The 18,048-nt window shown below is 38.7% G+C and overlaps 2 protein-coding genes across 4 annotated transcripts in view; both read left to right on the forward strand.

The window, feature by feature from the left end:
• The window catches only part of dph6 (diphthamine biosynthesis 6), a 57,351-nt gene extending 47,475 nt beyond the window's left edge, over positions 1–9,876 (forward strand). For both annotated transcript variants that reach the window (XM_023951414.1, XM_023951413.1), the window contains exons 14-15: positions 2,193–2,580; positions 8,468–9,876. In XM_023951414.1, the coding sequence (XP_023807182.1) occupies positions 2,193–2,580; positions 8,468–8,586 (507 nt within the window). In that variant the 3' untranslated portion in view covers positions 8,587–9,876. The remainder of the gene's footprint in view (positions 1–2,192; positions 2,581–8,467) is intronic.
• A 3,807-nt stretch (positions 9,877–13,683) lies between these two features.
• Positions 13,684–18,048, forward strand: part of aqr (aquarius intron-binding spliceosomal factor) — a 45,541-nt gene continuing 41,176 nt past the window's right edge. For both annotated transcript variants that reach the window (XM_023951542.1, XM_023951543.1), the window contains exons 1-10: positions 13,684–13,814; positions 14,257–14,343; positions 14,457–14,513; positions 15,391–15,431; positions 15,514–15,549; positions 15,665–15,785; positions 15,874–16,014; positions 16,641–16,709; positions 16,887–16,987; positions 17,091–17,167. In XM_023951542.1, coding sequence (XP_023807310.1) covers positions 14,257–14,343; positions 14,457–14,513; positions 15,391–15,431; positions 15,514–15,549; positions 15,665–15,785; positions 15,874–16,014; positions 16,641–16,709; positions 16,887–16,987; positions 17,091–17,167 — 730 coding nt within the window. In that variant the 5' untranslated portion in view covers positions 13,684–13,814. The remainder of the gene's footprint in view (positions 13,815–14,256; positions 14,344–14,456; positions 14,514–15,390; positions 15,432–15,513; positions 15,550–15,664; positions 15,786–15,873; positions 16,015–16,640; positions 16,710–16,886; positions 16,988–17,090; positions 17,168–18,048) is intronic.

Here is an 18,048-nt window from a genome sequence, read left to right on the forward strand (position 1 = left end):
ATTTATGCAAATTTAATTTAAAATGGCAAAAGTGTTCAAGATAATTTTTTGCACACTGACGCAATTTTCTGTTTAAACAGTCAGGTGAGTTCTGCAGACGGATCTCAGGAAAATGAAAGTGAATAAGACAGGATAATACAGCAGACTGACAGTGCTATAGTAAGTGCTGAGATATAAGAACCACATGCTGAAAGTGTCCTGCTGGGCAGGAAATGTAGGGGAACTGGCTAAACAGTGCACTCCCATCAGCTCCCTGCTGTTTCCCTCCTTTACACCTCTTCCTTATTACCGTGTTTACCGTTCGGCTTTCACGCCTCTTAGCCCTCCGACCCTCCGCACGCTCCAGGCGCACGGCCGCCAGTTAGAGGGAGGAAAATAAGAAGAAAGAAAACAAACATAAAGAGAAGCAGGTCACACCCCATCAGTGTAGAAGGCTGAACACAGCAGATTCAGATTATGTGCTTTTACCTGCTGCCCACAGAGAGGAAAGCATAGGAGCTATCAGAGTAATGAGATGGATTGCGTTATCTGGTGAGTGAGGAGTGGGACAAACCCTCAGCACACATGTGCACACATTCTACCGTCTGCCAGCCCTCTCAGACTGCCACTCCAGCACTCAGCTCCACCGCATTTTGAACTTTATGTTGGATCAGACAAATTGAGGATGGAAAGGGTTCTCTGTCTTTCACACACAAACAAAATTCACTCTTAGTCTATGGGCCACATCACTGCTGAATGAACTTCCTGTCTGATGCAAAACTGTGATACTTAAAATAAGAAACAAATGGGAACTGATCTAACCTCATCTGACAGCTCCTATAAAAAGTCAGCAACTCTGCCACAGCAACAAAATCCTGCCAGGGGCTGTAGCACAGCGCTGAAGTCCTCAAATCTCCTCTCAGACTGTGGATTGGGTATAGTACCTCGGCGCTGAAGGCCTGCAGGGTGGCCTTTAAGCCTCGCTGAGCAAGAACTCCCTGCCCTGTCATTCCTCCCCACCACTTTGCCCTCTCAGTTCCATGTTCAATCACTATTGACAAGCGCAGGAGCAGTTCCCTCTAGGAGAAAACCTAACCTGTGCCAGCAGTGCTAATATAACATTTATCAAAGCGGTGGACACATATATGTGCTGTCACTTTGACATGCAGAGAGGTCTGTGGCAACCGCGAATTGTTGTCTGCTTTTGTGATTGTTGTTGATCGCTACATACAAGGTCTCTTGAAAATAAGCACAAGGACTTAACCCTGTCAGACACTCATTAAAGACTTTTTGTCTTTGTTTTTATGTCAAACTCTTAAAGAGAAGAGCTTCACATTGATGCACAAAGTGCGTTTGCCTACGTCTAATCTAAAGGTAAATGCTGCTTGAGTGATTTTGGCGGTTCGGTTCGTGACGGGTCTGTCCGTTGAAGGGACAGAAAAGCTGCCATCTGCTCTTGTCAGTGATTTCTTTCTTGTGAGCGAATATCAAAATAAAATGTAAGTAACCTGTTATTATTCTGCATTTACGAAGTGGGGTGTAAGTGGATGAAAATTGATCCAACAAATTGAAAAAGGGGTTAAGTGTTTTTGCCCTATCGACTGACTGAAACGACGGTTACATAAAACACTCATTTCTCTCCCATTAGCGGATGGAGACACAGCGAAGTATTATTAAAGGACCGCATGGTAGCACTGCTCCAAGACATTTTCTTACTGCTAATGGTCCTCAGTCCAAAGGAGAAAAAAATAAAGATATTTTGCCTCTGTGGATAAATTGAGGCACTAAATGTTATTGGTAAAATGGCATTAACATGCTTGGAATGATCTTCACACAAAGGTGAGAATCCATCTTGCATAGATCCTCTAATTAGACCAAGTGCATCTTGAAATGATTTCATTTGTACATCTTATTTCTGGTGCATGGGATTCTTTTTCAATTGTTTGTACACTATCATTACCAAGGGTCACCTCACAGCATTGCATTAATTGATGGCCTGTCAGTCTGTCAAGTAGAAAGCCTCTCTTAGTGTTGTGGCTCTTTTCTGATGGGCTTTACAAAGATGTTGATGGGTGAGTGTTCAGAGACCACAGTATGTATCTCAGCGGGGGAAGGGGGGGGGGGGGGTATGTAGGATTGATCAAAGTGTATAACAGCACATGGTATGTAATTTCCCACATCGTTAATTGAAGCACCATCTGTGTGTTTTTCAGGATTTATTGTGGGAATCTGACATCAAACCTTTGCCACTACTAATCGCAGTGGTGCCCGCCTTACCCAAGGATGCAGCCGTTGAGATTCACGTGACCGCCGTTGAAGACGATCCCACCAGAAGAACTGTTAGTCACGTGACTTCTGAGGTGGCAAGTGGGACCATTGAATGCCACGTGATGCAGTCTTCTGATGGCCATAGCGGCTCACTCGCCATCTCCCTGTCCGGGCCTGCTGATAACCTGGGCAGCACTGATGCCAGGCAGGTGACTGAAGAACTTAGTACCGCGTTTGTGAAAGCCAAGAAGATGATGGACGCGAAGCTGGTGCCACAGTGTGCAAGAGTCTTCTACAAGTGCAGCCACTTACTGGCACAGCAGATTGTTACAGGTATGTCAATCATAGCAATAAAACCAGCTGACAAATGATTTTCTATTTAGTGAAGCCTGAAAGCTCAAGTTAAAGAACAAACTTTTAAAAATGTGACTTCCAATGGATTTGTTTTGCTTTAGCATCCCAGATGTTCAGTTCCATGAAAATTGAAAGACCAAATCCAAACCCTGGGCTTGTTTCTTGATCCTAAAGCTGTTTGTGAGACGCTTTTTATCTCATTGCTGGTTGATATTTCCTTTTTGTGGAAGCTATCTACTATACCAGGGGTCTGAAACCTTTCGCAGCCACCTGGGTGAGTTTCTTACAGACCAAAACCCAGTGAGAGCCGCAAAGTTCAGAAAAATCCCCTTGTTTTTTGTTTTTGAGACCATCCATTTTAAAATGTAGCTTTTAAATGTAAGCAATAATGAATTATGAAAGTGTTTTTACTTTGTGTTAAGAAGAATATATGATTTAAGCTTATTCTAATAATAAACCACTCTGACTGTAGATTAGACCTTTTCCCATCATTTGCTCAGTTGTCTGACTTGTTAAAAATCTAAAAATAAATGACAAAACTTAAAGACCCACTCAATCATCTTTTGATTTATTGTTAAAGGAATATGGCATTTTTAGGCAAAATCAAAAAGTATTTTCTAGGACATACATTGTGGATAAAGCCTGTGCTCAGCCTTTTATTTACCCTCTCTTCCGGTAGCTAACAGCCCCTCATAACCTCAAACTAGCATTAGCGGCCAATATCGGAGCTGTCCAGCCATACAGTTTGAGGCAGATGGCAGCTCAGACGAGAAAATCAAAGATGCACATGGATCTATTTGTCTGCAAGTGGATGCATCGGATTAGGGCGGAGCAGAGATCATGTGACATGCAGATTGTAGTTTGTACGTCATACCTACAAGCTGTTTCAAACTGCATTTCTTTCGTCTGCTCCTGATTCACAGCAATTTGAATAAAGAAATACTGAGAAATGCAATTTTAATCTTTATAAATGTCCTCCATCATCAGAAAAATGCCACAGTAACATGTTAAAAAACACCTAAAACATCATTTTCATTGGAGTATGTCTTTAACCCCGTGCATGCGAGGGTTCTCTCCGGGGACTCCGGCTTCCTCCCACCGTCCAAAAACATGCTTCATAGGTCAATTGGCAACTCTAAATTGTCCATAGGTGTGAGTGTGAGAGTCAAAGGGTGTATGATTGTGGCCCTGCGACAGCCTGGCGACCTGTCCAGGCTCCCCCCTGCCTTCGCCCACAAGTGGCCAGGATAGGCTCCAGCAGCCCCGTGACCCTGAAAGGGACAAAACGGAAGAAGATGAATGAATGAATGAATGAATATACTGTGCTACCAATCTGTGCCCAGCAAAGACAGTAAACACCTCATACCTGTTAATATATTTGAAAGTTCACTGGGTTGTTTCTATGGTCAAAGACATGACATGTTTTAAAAAAAGGTGACCCAATTTCAGAAAATTTAAATCCAGAGCCATTACGAGAAAGTCTGATTTTTTTCCAGCTTAATAAAAGAAAGGGAGTCTTTTATCCATTGTGAATGAAGACAGTTGTACTATACTTACTCAAAATTAGATTTTTCCTTTTCAACCTCAGTTTCTTAAGTGCTTTTAGTTTACGCAAAGTATTTTTTTAGAAAATACAGACCCTTCCCGGGATTTCTTCATGTGTTTAATTACAGTAAGTCATTTGCTGTGTCTGCAGTGTGTACAGTAATCCTAGCAGCTGGCACGGTCTTTTGTCATCATTACTCTTTTATACTCCTCTGTCTCTAAGCTCCCAGGGTTCTCAGTTCTCGATGATGCAAACGGGAAGCGGTATTTGTTGGTCCTAAGAGATGTTTTCTCTGAGAGAAAAAGGCCAATGAGTACATCCATCACACAGACCCGCTTGTCAAACCTCCCAGAGACAATCAAATAAAATTTTGGAGTCTTTGCTGAGCTGACCATCTAACTGTCATATTTAGCTATGACAAACTGTGTATTTTAAACATGAAATGTATGGATGCCAGAAATAAACGGGAAAAGGTTGATCTACTTTGAGTATTTTTCGATATGCAAGGTAGAGGAAAAATGTTTTTTTGTGCTGTTGCCTAATTCTGTCATTCATATCGAATAATATTTCATCATAAATGTTAGCTGTCGGTTTTGTGTTTATCTGTACCAGAAGGGAAAATGATTTTTTTTCTTCTTTTAGACAAAACTCTTACTAATAATTAAATAACTATGATGTTTAAGTTAAAAAAAATGCTTTTTCAGCTTTAAAATGTTATTTTGTGTCCTCAATCACTTGAATCTGGGTAATTCGGGTGCAAAATGAATGTCAATCTTTCCCCCTGACAGGAATGTTCCTTTGATTGTGGACTGCACAAACTGATTCTCTAAAACCTTTTACTTACTCATCGTTGATTTGTAATCTGTTACCTTACAGTCGGTGCACATCTAAGCCCTGTGAGCTTGCTCACGGGTGTCTTTATGGGTCACAGACTGTAATCACTGGGTGATGAATCCAAAAAGTCAAAGGAGAAAAAGTAACACCTCTGGCGCTAGCAGTCACAGCCTTCTGACCGCTGCTGTCAGCACGCAGACAGGCAACACTGCAGCAGGAGGTGGCTGCACACCCCCTTTTTTCTTAGGATTTACAGTTGATAGACATGGCATATGCTCCGAATGAGCCTTTAAACATCCTGTCTCAACTTGTTACTTACAATTGAAAGGTTTTCTCAAAGAAACTACTCATATCCGATATTACAAGCACCCTGGGTAATCCGAAACGCAGGTATTAAGTCTGTGTGGATGCATCCCAAACCACAACAGGAGGTGCTCTGCAGATACTTTTTCCCAGTAATCTTCAGCACTTTTAAAGGAAATGTTTCTGTTGTCACAATAAAAGACCAATATTTGGATGAGTCCACAGAAGTCCAAAAAATAACATTTTCTTTGGTTTCTGGTAAAATATCTTTTTTAATTTGAAAAAATGTATGTTTAATGTAATAACTTCTGCCCCCCTTTAGTATTTTTTTCTACTTCATAAACAGGTGCATTCATTTTATTTTTTACTAAATATTGTCTTCGCCCCTAATAAAACTTTTCATGAAAAGTTTTTAAAAATAAGACAATTTTCAAATGATCAAGAACACAGTTTGGGGCCCAAATGAAATATAATGATTGAAGCTTTATTTATAAAGCACTTTTCCACTCCCTCAGGGCACCACAGTGCTTTACAATAAAGAGTAAGACCAAAGAACATTTAAAATTTGGCAGATGAAGAACATTTTTTTCAAACAGCATAAAATTATAAAAAACAAAAAACAATACAAGACAGATACGAATGCAATAAAAAGAGTTAAATAAAATAAAGTGCCACCAACTACTGAGTTTTAAAACCCATTCACAAAAATAATTTTACTAGAAGCAGAGTTGATATTTTACTTAAATTCAGATATTTATGTTCAAAAAGGAAAAACAGGTGTTTAAAAACAATTGTTTCTCTGTATCTTTGCATGCACAGACATTTATCTTCATCTTTTAACTATTACGTTTTTAAAACGGCTTTCAAAGGTCAATTTAACCAGCGTGGAGGGCTATAAACAGAACTGTTACTTCACTTTGGTTACATAAATACCCTCCCTTTATTGCTATTTGTTACTGAAATGACACTCCTCCTTTTTGAAAATTCTTGATATTTTGAAGTCCCACTGCAATCACCTTTTGATCCATCTTAAAAGCGTTCCCATTGGTCTTTTAATTATGACTATGCCATTTTAAGATAAAATCCATCAAACCTGTGTAGCTTTCTAGGATGTAGTTTCTGCAGAGCAGAAATTTGCCTCTTTGTTGTGGGGCGGGACTGTTGGCACAGACGTAAGTCTGCCTTCATATCCCATCATCCCTTTGTTAATCCTTTCTTCTGCTACCTTACAGCCCCTCACAACCCCAAGCTAACATTAGCAATGCAAAAAAAAGGCGAGCAATATCTGAGTTATCCAGCTGTACAGTTCTGAGCCAGATGTCAGGTCAGACGAGGAAAACGGAGTGGTCCTAGTCGTCTGCAGGTGGATGCATCAGAATGGAGTGGAGCAGGGAGCTTGTGGCCCGCCCATCTCTCTTTCTACATAAAACAGAGAGCATTTTCAAACTGCATTTTTTTTTCTTCTGCTCGTGATTTACATCACTTTGATTAAAGGAATACTCAGAAATGCAGTTTTAAGCTTAAATTCCTTTATATATGTTCACCATCATCAGAAAAAGGCTACAAGAACATCATTGGATGTTTCATTGGAGTGGGTCTTTAGGTGTTTAGCAAAGGTTAGCAGTCTTAGTTTGGGCTTGTATGAAAAATTTACATTAGTTAAGATATGGTTAACCTTCAAGTCTGGGTTCTTGTGCAGGTTTCAGAAGAGCACAATGATTGGTAACACTGTGTGTAATGTAAGGTTCACATTGGATTTGTTCTGTTTTTAACCAAAGGAAATGTTGGGTCTGAAGGCCCATGTGCTGCCTTTGGTCGATTTTTACCTAAAGCCAGATGAAAAGCAGAAAAGTGCATTGACGTTCATGTCACCTTTCCCACCCTCGAAGTCCACCTTTCATGACACGACTGCACGCACAGACTAAAAGAGAGAGTGCAATTATTTCCCATCTGGTGGCACAAAGATTAAAACATCCTGACTTAAAACAGGCTCAGCGTTGAAGGTGTGATGAAGGGTTTGTTTCTTCTCAATGAAACAGGCCGCTGTGTGTGATCTGCTTAGTGAATCGGTTGTCAGCTAACTTATCTCCAGAGGATCCGACTTCCCGTTGTGCTCTGATAACAATTTTTTTTTTTTTAGGCTTTTTATGCTCCCAAAAAATCCTGTTTTCTATGGTAGCATTTTAAGCCGTGCTGCATATTAGCTAATTAGAGTGTGGGGGCTCTTTGTAACATGTTTGGCATGCTGAGTGGGCTTCAAATGAGAGAGCATGAGGGTTATGAATTGTGCTGAATGGCTCTCATCTCTGGAAGTTCAAATGTGAAATAGGGAATACAGTAGAGGATATTAAAAGAACTCTAGTTTGCTTGTCTACCAGAAAAACCACAGAGGAATGATGCTTTGACAGAAATTAGTTTAGACAGATGTCACCCTGAATGTATTTAGGTTGACACTTCCAATGGCCGTAGTGGAACAGTGGTGCTCTCCAGGATTTATTACGACAATGCCAGTTCATTTTGACCACACCCACTTTCCGTCCAGCACGCCATTAATACAGATGATATGAGGCCAAACTGTCAACCCTAAGACACATGACTTGTGACCAATTAATGTACAGATCACAAGAGAGAATGCCCACCGCCCAGCTGGCTGTTGCTAAACAGACAGGCTGTCATCAGGCACAGCTCTGAGACACTCGATGGATTCTCCCAAGTCCACTAGTCTAGCCTCACACACACATACTAACAGTATGTGTCAGCTGGTGGTCCCAGCACAGCTTCATAACATCCCAACTCAACAGGGGCAGAGGATCTATTACACCGGAGACTCCCAACAAGCTGCTCGGTTGCTCCTTTTTTATGTTTGTATGTGTGAGTTAAGTCATGCGTGGCTCTGTGTACAAAATTGAGACGGGTAGTCTGGCGTTCAGTCCTTTCTGACCATATGTCAGCACTGCGGGAAGCTGAATTAGACGTGGGGGGGGGTAAGAGGCTGCAATCTAGTTGAGCATGCCAATAAATTGAAAATAAGCCTTTTGTGTCTGGCTGAAGGGTTAGGTGTGTCCACAGCACTGGGACAGCCCCACTGGGACACCCACACAAGTACCAAATGTTGACTAAAGCTCGAAATCTCACAAGATTAATCTCACAAGATTAACAGATTTTGTCTCTTTCCTTCCATAGGACTTGAAGAAAGCTTGAAAAGCTCCTTGTTAGAGTCCAGTCCGTCGGTGGCTTTGGTCCCTGTCCTGGACTTTCCCGACTCCAAGATCCTCCACCTGTCTGGCTGGTTCAGTTCATAGAAACAAAGTTGAAGTGAACGGACATACTTGATCTGCCTACCAGAAGATCTAAGGGGACCAGAAAATAAGCACCACCTATTAATGTGACCCGCTTGCCGCTTTTAATTGGTTAAAATTGAAAGTACACATGTATCCAAGTTGTTTAGATGTATTTATTCCATTTTATTCCGTTTTAGATCGAAGGGTTTTATACCAACAAGAAACTCTTTAATCTCCCACAGCAGCTGTCCCTTCAGCTCACAGAGAAGACTTTTGGAACATCTGCATACCACAGAACTTTCCTCTGCAAAGGAAGACTCCAGCAGTTCCTCACTCCACCAGGCAGCACACCCTGATACCCCGCTGTTTGTGGTGGAATCTTTCTTAACCTGCATCCTTTGTACAGGCTGAGCCACCATCTCTGACGCCATCAGTTGGGTTGTAAACCTAGAGATTTACTGTGAGACTGGTTTGGAGCTGTGCGTTATATGTTCAGAGGATGTGAGTGGGATTCCTTCTCATGCTTCATAGAGCCCTTGGTGTGTTATTATTGTGTAATAGGCAATCAGTGCCAAGTACCTGAAAAGATTAGACCTTTTTATGTTTTCTATTGATTCTAAGGCAGCCTGGTTAATAGAAGAAGGACACTAGCACACATGGCTGCAGGGCAAGTTTTTTTTCTATGAGTGAGCAAGTATTAAAGGGGGATAGTCATTGGGAACAGTGTGACGATGTTGCAAGAAAATACCTCCATTAACCATCGCTTCTGCAACATTTCTTTTCTCAGAGATCATGAACCGTATTGATAGTTGGAGTTGGGATGCATCTTCACCCCAGCTTTTCTCTTTGCCGCCCTTTTGAAGTGGACTATTGATCTCCACCCTACACATTGTTGTTTTGATTGTTGTCATCAAAAATTGAACAATGGTGGTAGCCAACGGAGCCTGAAGATGTGTATCGGGGGGTTGAAAAATACAAACAAGCAATTATTTATGAGGGCGCAATCCAATTCCCCATAAACATACAGTGTGTTAATGTTGAGCTGTTAAGTTGTAAAGACTCTTTACAAAGTGAGAGTTTCTGAGCGACACAGCTAAAAAGAACCACTTCAAGATCACATTTTCTTTCTATGTTTTCTACCTTGAGTTTTCCATTTGTGCACTCTTTTCACATTGGTCAGGTCAATTTAGCTACAATTTAATTTGAAAATACTCAAACTGTGGATCATTAGCATAATTCCTGTTAAGACTGTAAACCTTTTTTCTACTATATCCTGATTATTTCTAAAATAAATAAATAAATAAAAATAGTGCTTTTTGAAGATGAATTTTTAACATGTTCTCTATGATTTGTTGATCTGTTTGTCTTTGTGACAATGTCACAAAGACAATGTCTTTGGTTTAATTTTGCACAATAGCTAGATTCCACTGCATGGCCACCACTTATCCATCAAACACTAAACATAATGCTCTGTCTTTCAGCATGCTTGTTTTTAAAACACACTCTGGCAAACCCACAAGTGTACTTTCACAGCCTTGTCTTAAACATCGTGATGGCCTATGGCAGGCACATTTCTTTGTATCCTCGCCACAGCGCTTCATCATAAAATGAGCAAAGACAGGGTGACATTTATTTTTCTCGTGCATTTTGTCAAATGTACATTTTCTGCCATGCTGACCTGCAACCACTGCACAAAGAAGCACTGTGTTTTGGCTAATACTGTTCTTGTCCCTACCAGCCCACGGCCCTTGTCATCGTGGCCTTGCACATGGACTTTAAACAGTGTGTTTCTTCCTCCAGGCAAACCTTGCTGATGTCTGTGACTCGGTTTCCTCATAGCAGTGGGCTTCAGAGTGGGGGAGCCCAGCCTCACCACATGAGGCGTCTCCTCACATCGTGGTCTTCTTGACTCAGTCATTGTGGTTTAGTTTGTTTGTTTCTGTCTTGACATTCTTTTTGTTGTGTAATGCTTTGTTTCCATCACATGAACGATTGTGAAAGCATGCATGTTTATAGTCACAGCATTGACTTTATCAAACTTTCTCCATTTGCTGAAGGGACGGTCACAAATGCTGTTCAGTGGTGTGTGCTCCCCTCTTGTGGTCAATCGAAGTACAGCAGTTTTTCCTTGGCTTGAATGTCTTAACATGTTCTCTAAGATTTTTCAAAACAAACCTGAATTTTACTTTTTTTTTTTAAATATCTCAAAACCAGTTTTTAGACCTTTCATCTCAAATCACTTGGCAAAGCGTTATTGCCACTCATCTTAAAAACTACTTATTTAGTTTATAAGATGATATATTGTTATCCTATTTCAAAGTAGAAACTTTTTTGTGCTTGAAATTAATTGTTAATTTAAAAATAACAATTATCTGACACTTATTGTATTTAAGAAACAGTTTATTCATGTGCCAAAGAGCATAGCTTTTTTTAAATACCACCAATCAGACAAAAAAGAAAAAACAAACTCCTACATTTTGTCTCAGACAGGCAAAAAATGTATATTTTCACCAAAACATGTCAATAATAGTCCAATTTTTGCAGATAATAAAATCATGTTTAACCAAAGTGAACCCAAGGGCAATTTTCTTTTGGGCTTTGAAAGTTAATTTGACTTTTTTTTTTTTTTTTTTTTAGCAAGAACAACCAAAAAAATTAAAAAATATATAAGTAAAAACAGCGGCCAAGATTTGGTTGGCGGTTCTGCAAAGCTAGTTCTAAGATATGAATGATTCTTAGTTTAATCTTAGACTATTTTTTTTGGCCTTTGAGACGAGAGTATGCAGGGGAGGAGGGATAGGCAGTTTATAATTAAAATGTACTTTTAACGTAAAGCACATACATAACTATAACATTATCTATAACTTCATGTATAGTAATTTTCCAAACTTACGTAATATGCTCTAGAATAGATTGGAAAACTTAAATACATTTCCTAAAATACTAAATCATTTGCAAACATTAACTGTTTAATGTTTTTAGTAGCATTGGTCTAACCTTTGATCTTAGATCCTTCTGTCAAGTTTGACTGCCAACTGAAGCAGAAGTGTGAGACCCACTAGAAACATTTCTGTCAGAGTTTGACTTAACCTAGTCTGGGTTTGAACATAAACCTGCTTATTTTTCTGGAATATACATTATCAACATGACCCTTCTTCAAACTGCCACATCTTTACCACAAGCAAATAAAGTTCTTTCTCACATGTAAAATAAATAAATAACTATCCATTGTATCTGTAAGAACAACATTCTTTTTTGCCAATTTAAACACTTTAGTCACTGCTGTAATTTTCTGATCAAAGGTTTTTAAAAATTTGTTCACACCGTGTAAGTCAATAAGAAATGCAACAGGGAAAAAAACTGTATACAGTTTTAAACCTTTCCACCAAATAAAGGAAAGAGATGGGAACTGAAAAGCGTTTCAACAGAACATTTTGAGAGCTGCAGACTTGTCTTGAACAGCATCTTGCAAGTGATGCTAGAATTTTGAGAATTATAAATTTAATGATTATACCAAGAAAAAAAAGCTTCATTTATATAAGTTAATTTGTCCATATCAGTGTAAAAGCAAAAAATGAAAATGTCCATTTGCAAATGTTTTTTTTTTTTAAATTATGTTGGGTATGATGGGATTCTGAAAGTCTAAGTTCTAAATTACAAGAGTGAGCAACACCAAAAAAAGTGGGGGGACAACACAACCAGTCAACTGATAGAACACTTCAGTGTATCAAGGTCTTGACTGGAAAGTTGTCAGTGTCTGAAATGAAAGTGTATTACAACTGAGCAACTGGAATTATAAAACAAATCCTGGAATCGGTTTGTATACCATAAAGCATCTGCGTCTATATTAATTTAATTTATAAAGGAAGCTAATGTTGGTAGCCTAAATGCTCTTTTTTAATCTCAATGGGATTCCAATCTGGAGGTGTTTTACTCCATGTTTTAAAGGTTACCGTCTTGTTCTTTAGCTATGGCATATTTTAGACTGTTTGGGGTATTCACTTCTTGTAGGTTGAGCCTCTTACCAACAAAGTGCATACCAGACGTTGTTGCAAAGACCAAATTCACCAACCCTGAATTCAGCAAAATAGCCATATGCCATTACACTTACACTTCCATGTTTGACAGTTGACATCTTACACTGTGAAACAGTCAAATATGCCTCTAATGTATGCAAAGCTTATCATTTTCATTCTTTTGTTTTGAATAAAGCTGTTTTGGGGTATTTTAATTGTCCTTTATTCATTATTTTAGATTAAATATTGCTGTTGGAGACATGTTTTGACTAAAACCAACAGGTATTCCATTATCAATATATTATCTATCATCATAACTGCTAATACAAAGAGAAAGAAAAGAGAAGAATTTTGAAGCACTTTTAACTGGATTAAACACTCAACAATCATCTCAAAATGTTAAACACCTTTGAGGCAGCTAAAAACTGTGGATCAAAAGAATCAATTTATTTAAAGGGCCCTTTTGAATATATAAAATGTTTTCTTTTTGTTTTGAATAAAAAAAAATACACAACTGCTCAACAGATTTGAAAACATTTTTTTTATAAAGCCATTCCAATTCTCCCACCTCGTCTCCTATGTACACCTAATTAAATTCTGTTGTATGAGTGACCATGACAATAAAAGTATCTATCTATCCTGAAAGTCTCAATAAATCAGCATGGATGCCCCCAACCACCCAAACCAGCTTCCCTAATGCAAACAGCTCCAAAGACATACAGATAAGTCTAAAGAACATACAGACAAAAACGTTAAAAAATATTTAAATAAAAATAAATTAAATATAAAATTGGCTACTAATGAAAAAAATCATTTAAATAAAATAAACAACCAAAAGTTAAACAAATAACCTGAAAGAAAAAATGTTGTGGAAATAATGGGTAAAACTGTTCAAAGCTGCTAAGAGGCATATGAGCCTGTTTAGAGAGGTGCTGTAGCTCAATTTGTTACAAAACATAAAATATATGCCTAAAACTGGTGTTTCGACCTAACTCTGCAGTATTGGAAAAATAATCCGATAATTAAGACGAATCTTGGCCCCCAAAACATTTGAGCCATTAAAAGTTGAGAAATGTATATGCGGAACCCTGTGCTTGTCGCTGTTCCAGGGGACAATGACAGAGACGTACCCATTCAGGAAGTTAGTGGTAATCGGCGCGTTGTTGTGTACACGCTTGTTGTACAAGGCGTCGTTTTTTCACCACGTTTATGTCAAAGTAATTAACTGTTGAGGTTAGTTCATTTGTCTTATTTCTCAGGTGACAACATATGTACAAGTTTTATATCTGAAATAAGTTTGTTTACGCCGCTAAGTAGTAGCCTAGCATATTGTGGGGAAAGCTAACGTTTCTATCTGTTGGCGTTTGGCAAAACAAAAGTACGAAGCCAATCGCAAAGGAAGTTGCCATAATGTTTCCGAGTCTTGCCCTCCATACACCTTTTTTTCCACAAAAGATTTCTAACGGCCTTTTTTTTTTCTTTAGAAGTGCATATTTCTTCAAAGCTCAGTTAGTGTTCTCTTTAAGTTTTACGTTTGTCCATTTCGTTTGCTATCTTATATTAGTAGCCACAATCTTAACCTTAATCGGATTGGCGTTTACTTATACCTTTTATTATCTTGCTGCTTTTGATGTGTCATCGATCTCTGTTGTTTACTGTGGATGTCGTCTCGTAGATGGCGACTACTACGGAGAAAGAACCCGCTGCTAAGAAGGCTGCAGCGCCTTCAGTGTCTCAGATAAATGCAGAATATGTCACCCAGGTAAGCAACAGAAGCACATTTCATATGTACTGCAAAGATACGTTTGAATAATTATACCACTCTCACATGTTTGATTTTTAAGGCTGATTAAATTTTCTCATTTATATTTCCAGTTGGCTAATAAGTATTGGGCCCCTCAAGCTAAAAATAAGCTACCGTTTGACCCCAAGGTAAATCAGAGTTTCAGTATTTGCATGTTTCCCTTTCGGCTTTTCCCATCAGGGGTCACCACAGCGAACGAGTCGCATGGTAAACTTGGCAATGTTTTACGCCGGATGCCCTTCCTGACGCAACCCTCTCAAAGCAACCGGGCTTGGGACCGGCACAGAAGCAGAGAGGGGAAAGAGTTTCAGTATTTGCATACAATAGCTTAATCAGAATTATTTTTTCATCTTTTAATTTGGACTTTTTTCAGTGGACATTAACTGATTTTTATTTTTACTCTGAATAGTCTCAGTAGCTGATCCGTCCTTCAGCTATTTGTCTTTTCTTCTCAATGAAGTATTCCAAGTGCATTGTAAAGACTTTGGACAATGTAGCAACAATAGCAGAAATTAAACACTTGAAGGTCAGACAAAATATAAGAAGAAACTCACATTGCCAAAGCAGTGTTAACTGTCTAGCATAAACCTGAGGAATCTTGATTTGTTCTGCACTGGCTTGGCACTAGATGTGTAATATTTTGTCAATTTCACTGTGCAAACTTTGTAGATTGCATTGGTCCATTTCATTTAATGTTACTTTGGGATATAAGAGGTTTTGGGATAGGTCAGTGCTTTGCTTTAATAGTTGTTCCTGGAGCTGTTCAATAATTCCACAATGGGAAAATATTTGATCTGGTTTGAACAGGTTTTTATTGATAAATTTTACCGAACAAACACTGATCAAAAGGACTTTTGATGCAGTTAACTTTGTGGGTTGAATTGAGACAGTAGTTGTGTCTGCACAAAATACAAGAGAAATATTTTTGTTTTTTTTTTCTTGTTTGTGACTTATAAATTTACTCTGACATATCGGTTATGGATTTTTTTCTGTTTTTGTTTTTAGGTGATGGAGGATGTCTACGAAAAGGAAATTGTGCAGTCCAAGTAAGTCTATACTTTTTCCTCTTATCTGTCTTTGAAATGCTGAACAATCTTTTTCCTTAACATATTTTTTAATTGTTCACAGATTTTCTATCAGAAAAATTATGCTGCTTGAATTCAGGTGAGGAATTTCCATTTGATTTCTTCTAAAATTGCAGCAGGGAAAAAAGGATATTACAATTTTGAACTGTCAACAGTTTTGTTTGGTTTCATATTTTGTCCCTTTTCTATTTCAGCCAATACCTTGAGAACTACCTTTGGGTGAATTACACACCAGATGTGTCCAGCAAAGCTTTTATGATGTCCATTTGTTGCATTGTCAATGAGAAGTTTAGAGAAAATGTTCCAGCATGGGAGGTAAGCAAGGTTATTTTTGCTTTTAATAAAAGGCTGAGTCATGTATTCTAATTTCCTTTGTTATTTTTTTGTTAATAATGTTTGTAAGGTGTTTAAGAAGAAGCCCAGCCACTTCCCCTTCTTCTTCAAATGCGTGATGGAAGCTGTGTTGACAGGCGATGATGCTGGACTCTGTCTGAAGGAACAAACTGTTCTCCTGGTTTTCCTGGATCACTGCTTCAACAGCCTGGTTTGTACTGCATTAACCAAACGTTTTAGGAAAAAAAAGGTGTCGGGGATGAGAGTATTGGATGCTTCCAGTCATTCAAGTATTAAACTTTATTTTAAAAAATGCTTTTCATGCTTTGAGCAGCTCAAAGGGCTTTACAATTAACAACAAAAAGGCACAAACGTTGAATTTACATTTAAATGTATAAACGTACATAAATAATTACATAAAATAATTAAAACATTTTAAAATAAATAACAAGCTAAGATAATAAACAGGCTGCATGCATTTATTTAAAAAAAGCCATATCCTTTGACATTTCAAAAATATCCTTTTAAAATAATACTTTATGTGCAATTTTCTGTAATTGTTTGGAATGCCCTCTAGGTGGCAGTGGTAGCCCGTGCAGTGCTTCTCTTGGCAGGTCGTTTGTATCCTTAACAGCTGCATCAGACCTCAAAGAAACACACGTCTCAATTTAAAATCTGCTGCGATAGCCTGCTGCCCTTTGATTGTATGCCATAAAAGCTTGTAAATAATTTAGTTCAGACTTTTATTAGGGGCTGAGGTGCATTAAAATTTGTCACATGCTGTGCTTTTGGAAAAATCCCATGACTGCATTTCATCTTTCTTCTTGTTCTATGCAGGAGGTTGATTTGATCAGAGAACAGGTACAGCAGCTCGTCTCCCTGCCAATGTGGATGTGCCTCTTACCAGTAAGCTCACATTTTCTAGTTACCGCCCTATGTTCTGGTTGTCATTCCACATCCCAATCTTGTGTTCTTTCAAATAATATTGTCTTGTGTGTATTTATTGTTTAACACTGACTTCTTCCCTGTTTACTAATTCTCCAAAAAATTGGATTCTTACATTTTTTTGCATCATATTTGCAGTCTAGGCTGCAGCAGGAGCTGAAAAAAGTCCCAAAGCTGCAAAAGTTCTGGAATCTAATCAAGAAGAAATTTGACCAGATGGATGCTGATGCGGCTAAGCAGTAAGCCTGTTTTTTGGGTGTTTTGAATCAAATCTACGCCAATTTAAGTTTGCTCTTTATTGTTTGTATTTTGATAATTCTGATTTTTTTGTATCTTCTCCAGGGCAATCAAAGAAAGGACCTTTCTCTCAGCTCTCATTAAAAAGTTTCTCGGCGTTCTCATGTCAGTTCCACCAACAGGTAAATAAATGTGTTTGGTTTGGGGGGGAAAAAGCATAAATGCACAAATGGAAGATGGAAAATTAAATAAAAAAGTCCTTGGAAAATATTAGTTCAGCACTTCAATTCAGATTTAGGTGTTTATGTGATTTTTTCAGCTTTATTCCTGTATTTACCATTACCTTGATATCCAAACTAAATGTAGTATTGCATTCCAAAAACTCACACAACTGGGTGTATGCACTTTTTTTCTGCACTGGGGTACTGGTGAGGGAAACATTTTGGCAGTTTAATCCCCCAATCCAACCAACTAATGCTGAGTTAATGCTTAAGGTGGGATTGAGTCCCATTGTTACCATCTTTGATATGGCATGACCGGGAACTCAAACCCTCGATCTTCTAGCCTTCGGGCAGACACTTTACCTCCAGGCCACTCAGCTAATGTCTACTTTTTCTTATAATTTTGTCGCCTTGCTTTGAGTCGTGCAGCAGCTTAAGAAACATGCACTCCAGCTTCTATACAGTTAAATGCGCTGGCCGTGATGCCGTGATACAGGCCGACACACGAGTCCCCCCCATCAGAATGCTAAAAACTGAGTGTTTAGATAAAATTCAACCTGACACTCTTGATTACAAGCAAAAACCCAGCAGGGTCAGCATCACTCTATTGGCTTGCTGTATGTCTCCACGTTAAGTGCGCACACACAGAGACACACAGAGAGGAACAGGAATGCTTAATGAGGGCTGAGCTCCCAGCATGCTGCTGAGCTGGCCGTGCAGCCTCTCATTGTGAGAGCTCATCCACTTAGCAAGGCAGGTTGGTGTTTTCTTCATGTTTGCTGGCTTCAGATTTTTTGGAAATGTTACCATCTAGCTTCCTGACATTTTGGGACAGTCTATTA

The sequence above is a fragment of the Oryzias latipes genome, chromosome 22 (genome assembly GCF_002234675.1).
Source record: "Oryzias latipes chromosome 22, ASM223467v1".
Classification (NCBI taxonomy): Eukaryota; Metazoa; Chordata; class Actinopteri; order Beloniformes; family Adrianichthyidae; genus Oryzias; species Oryzias latipes.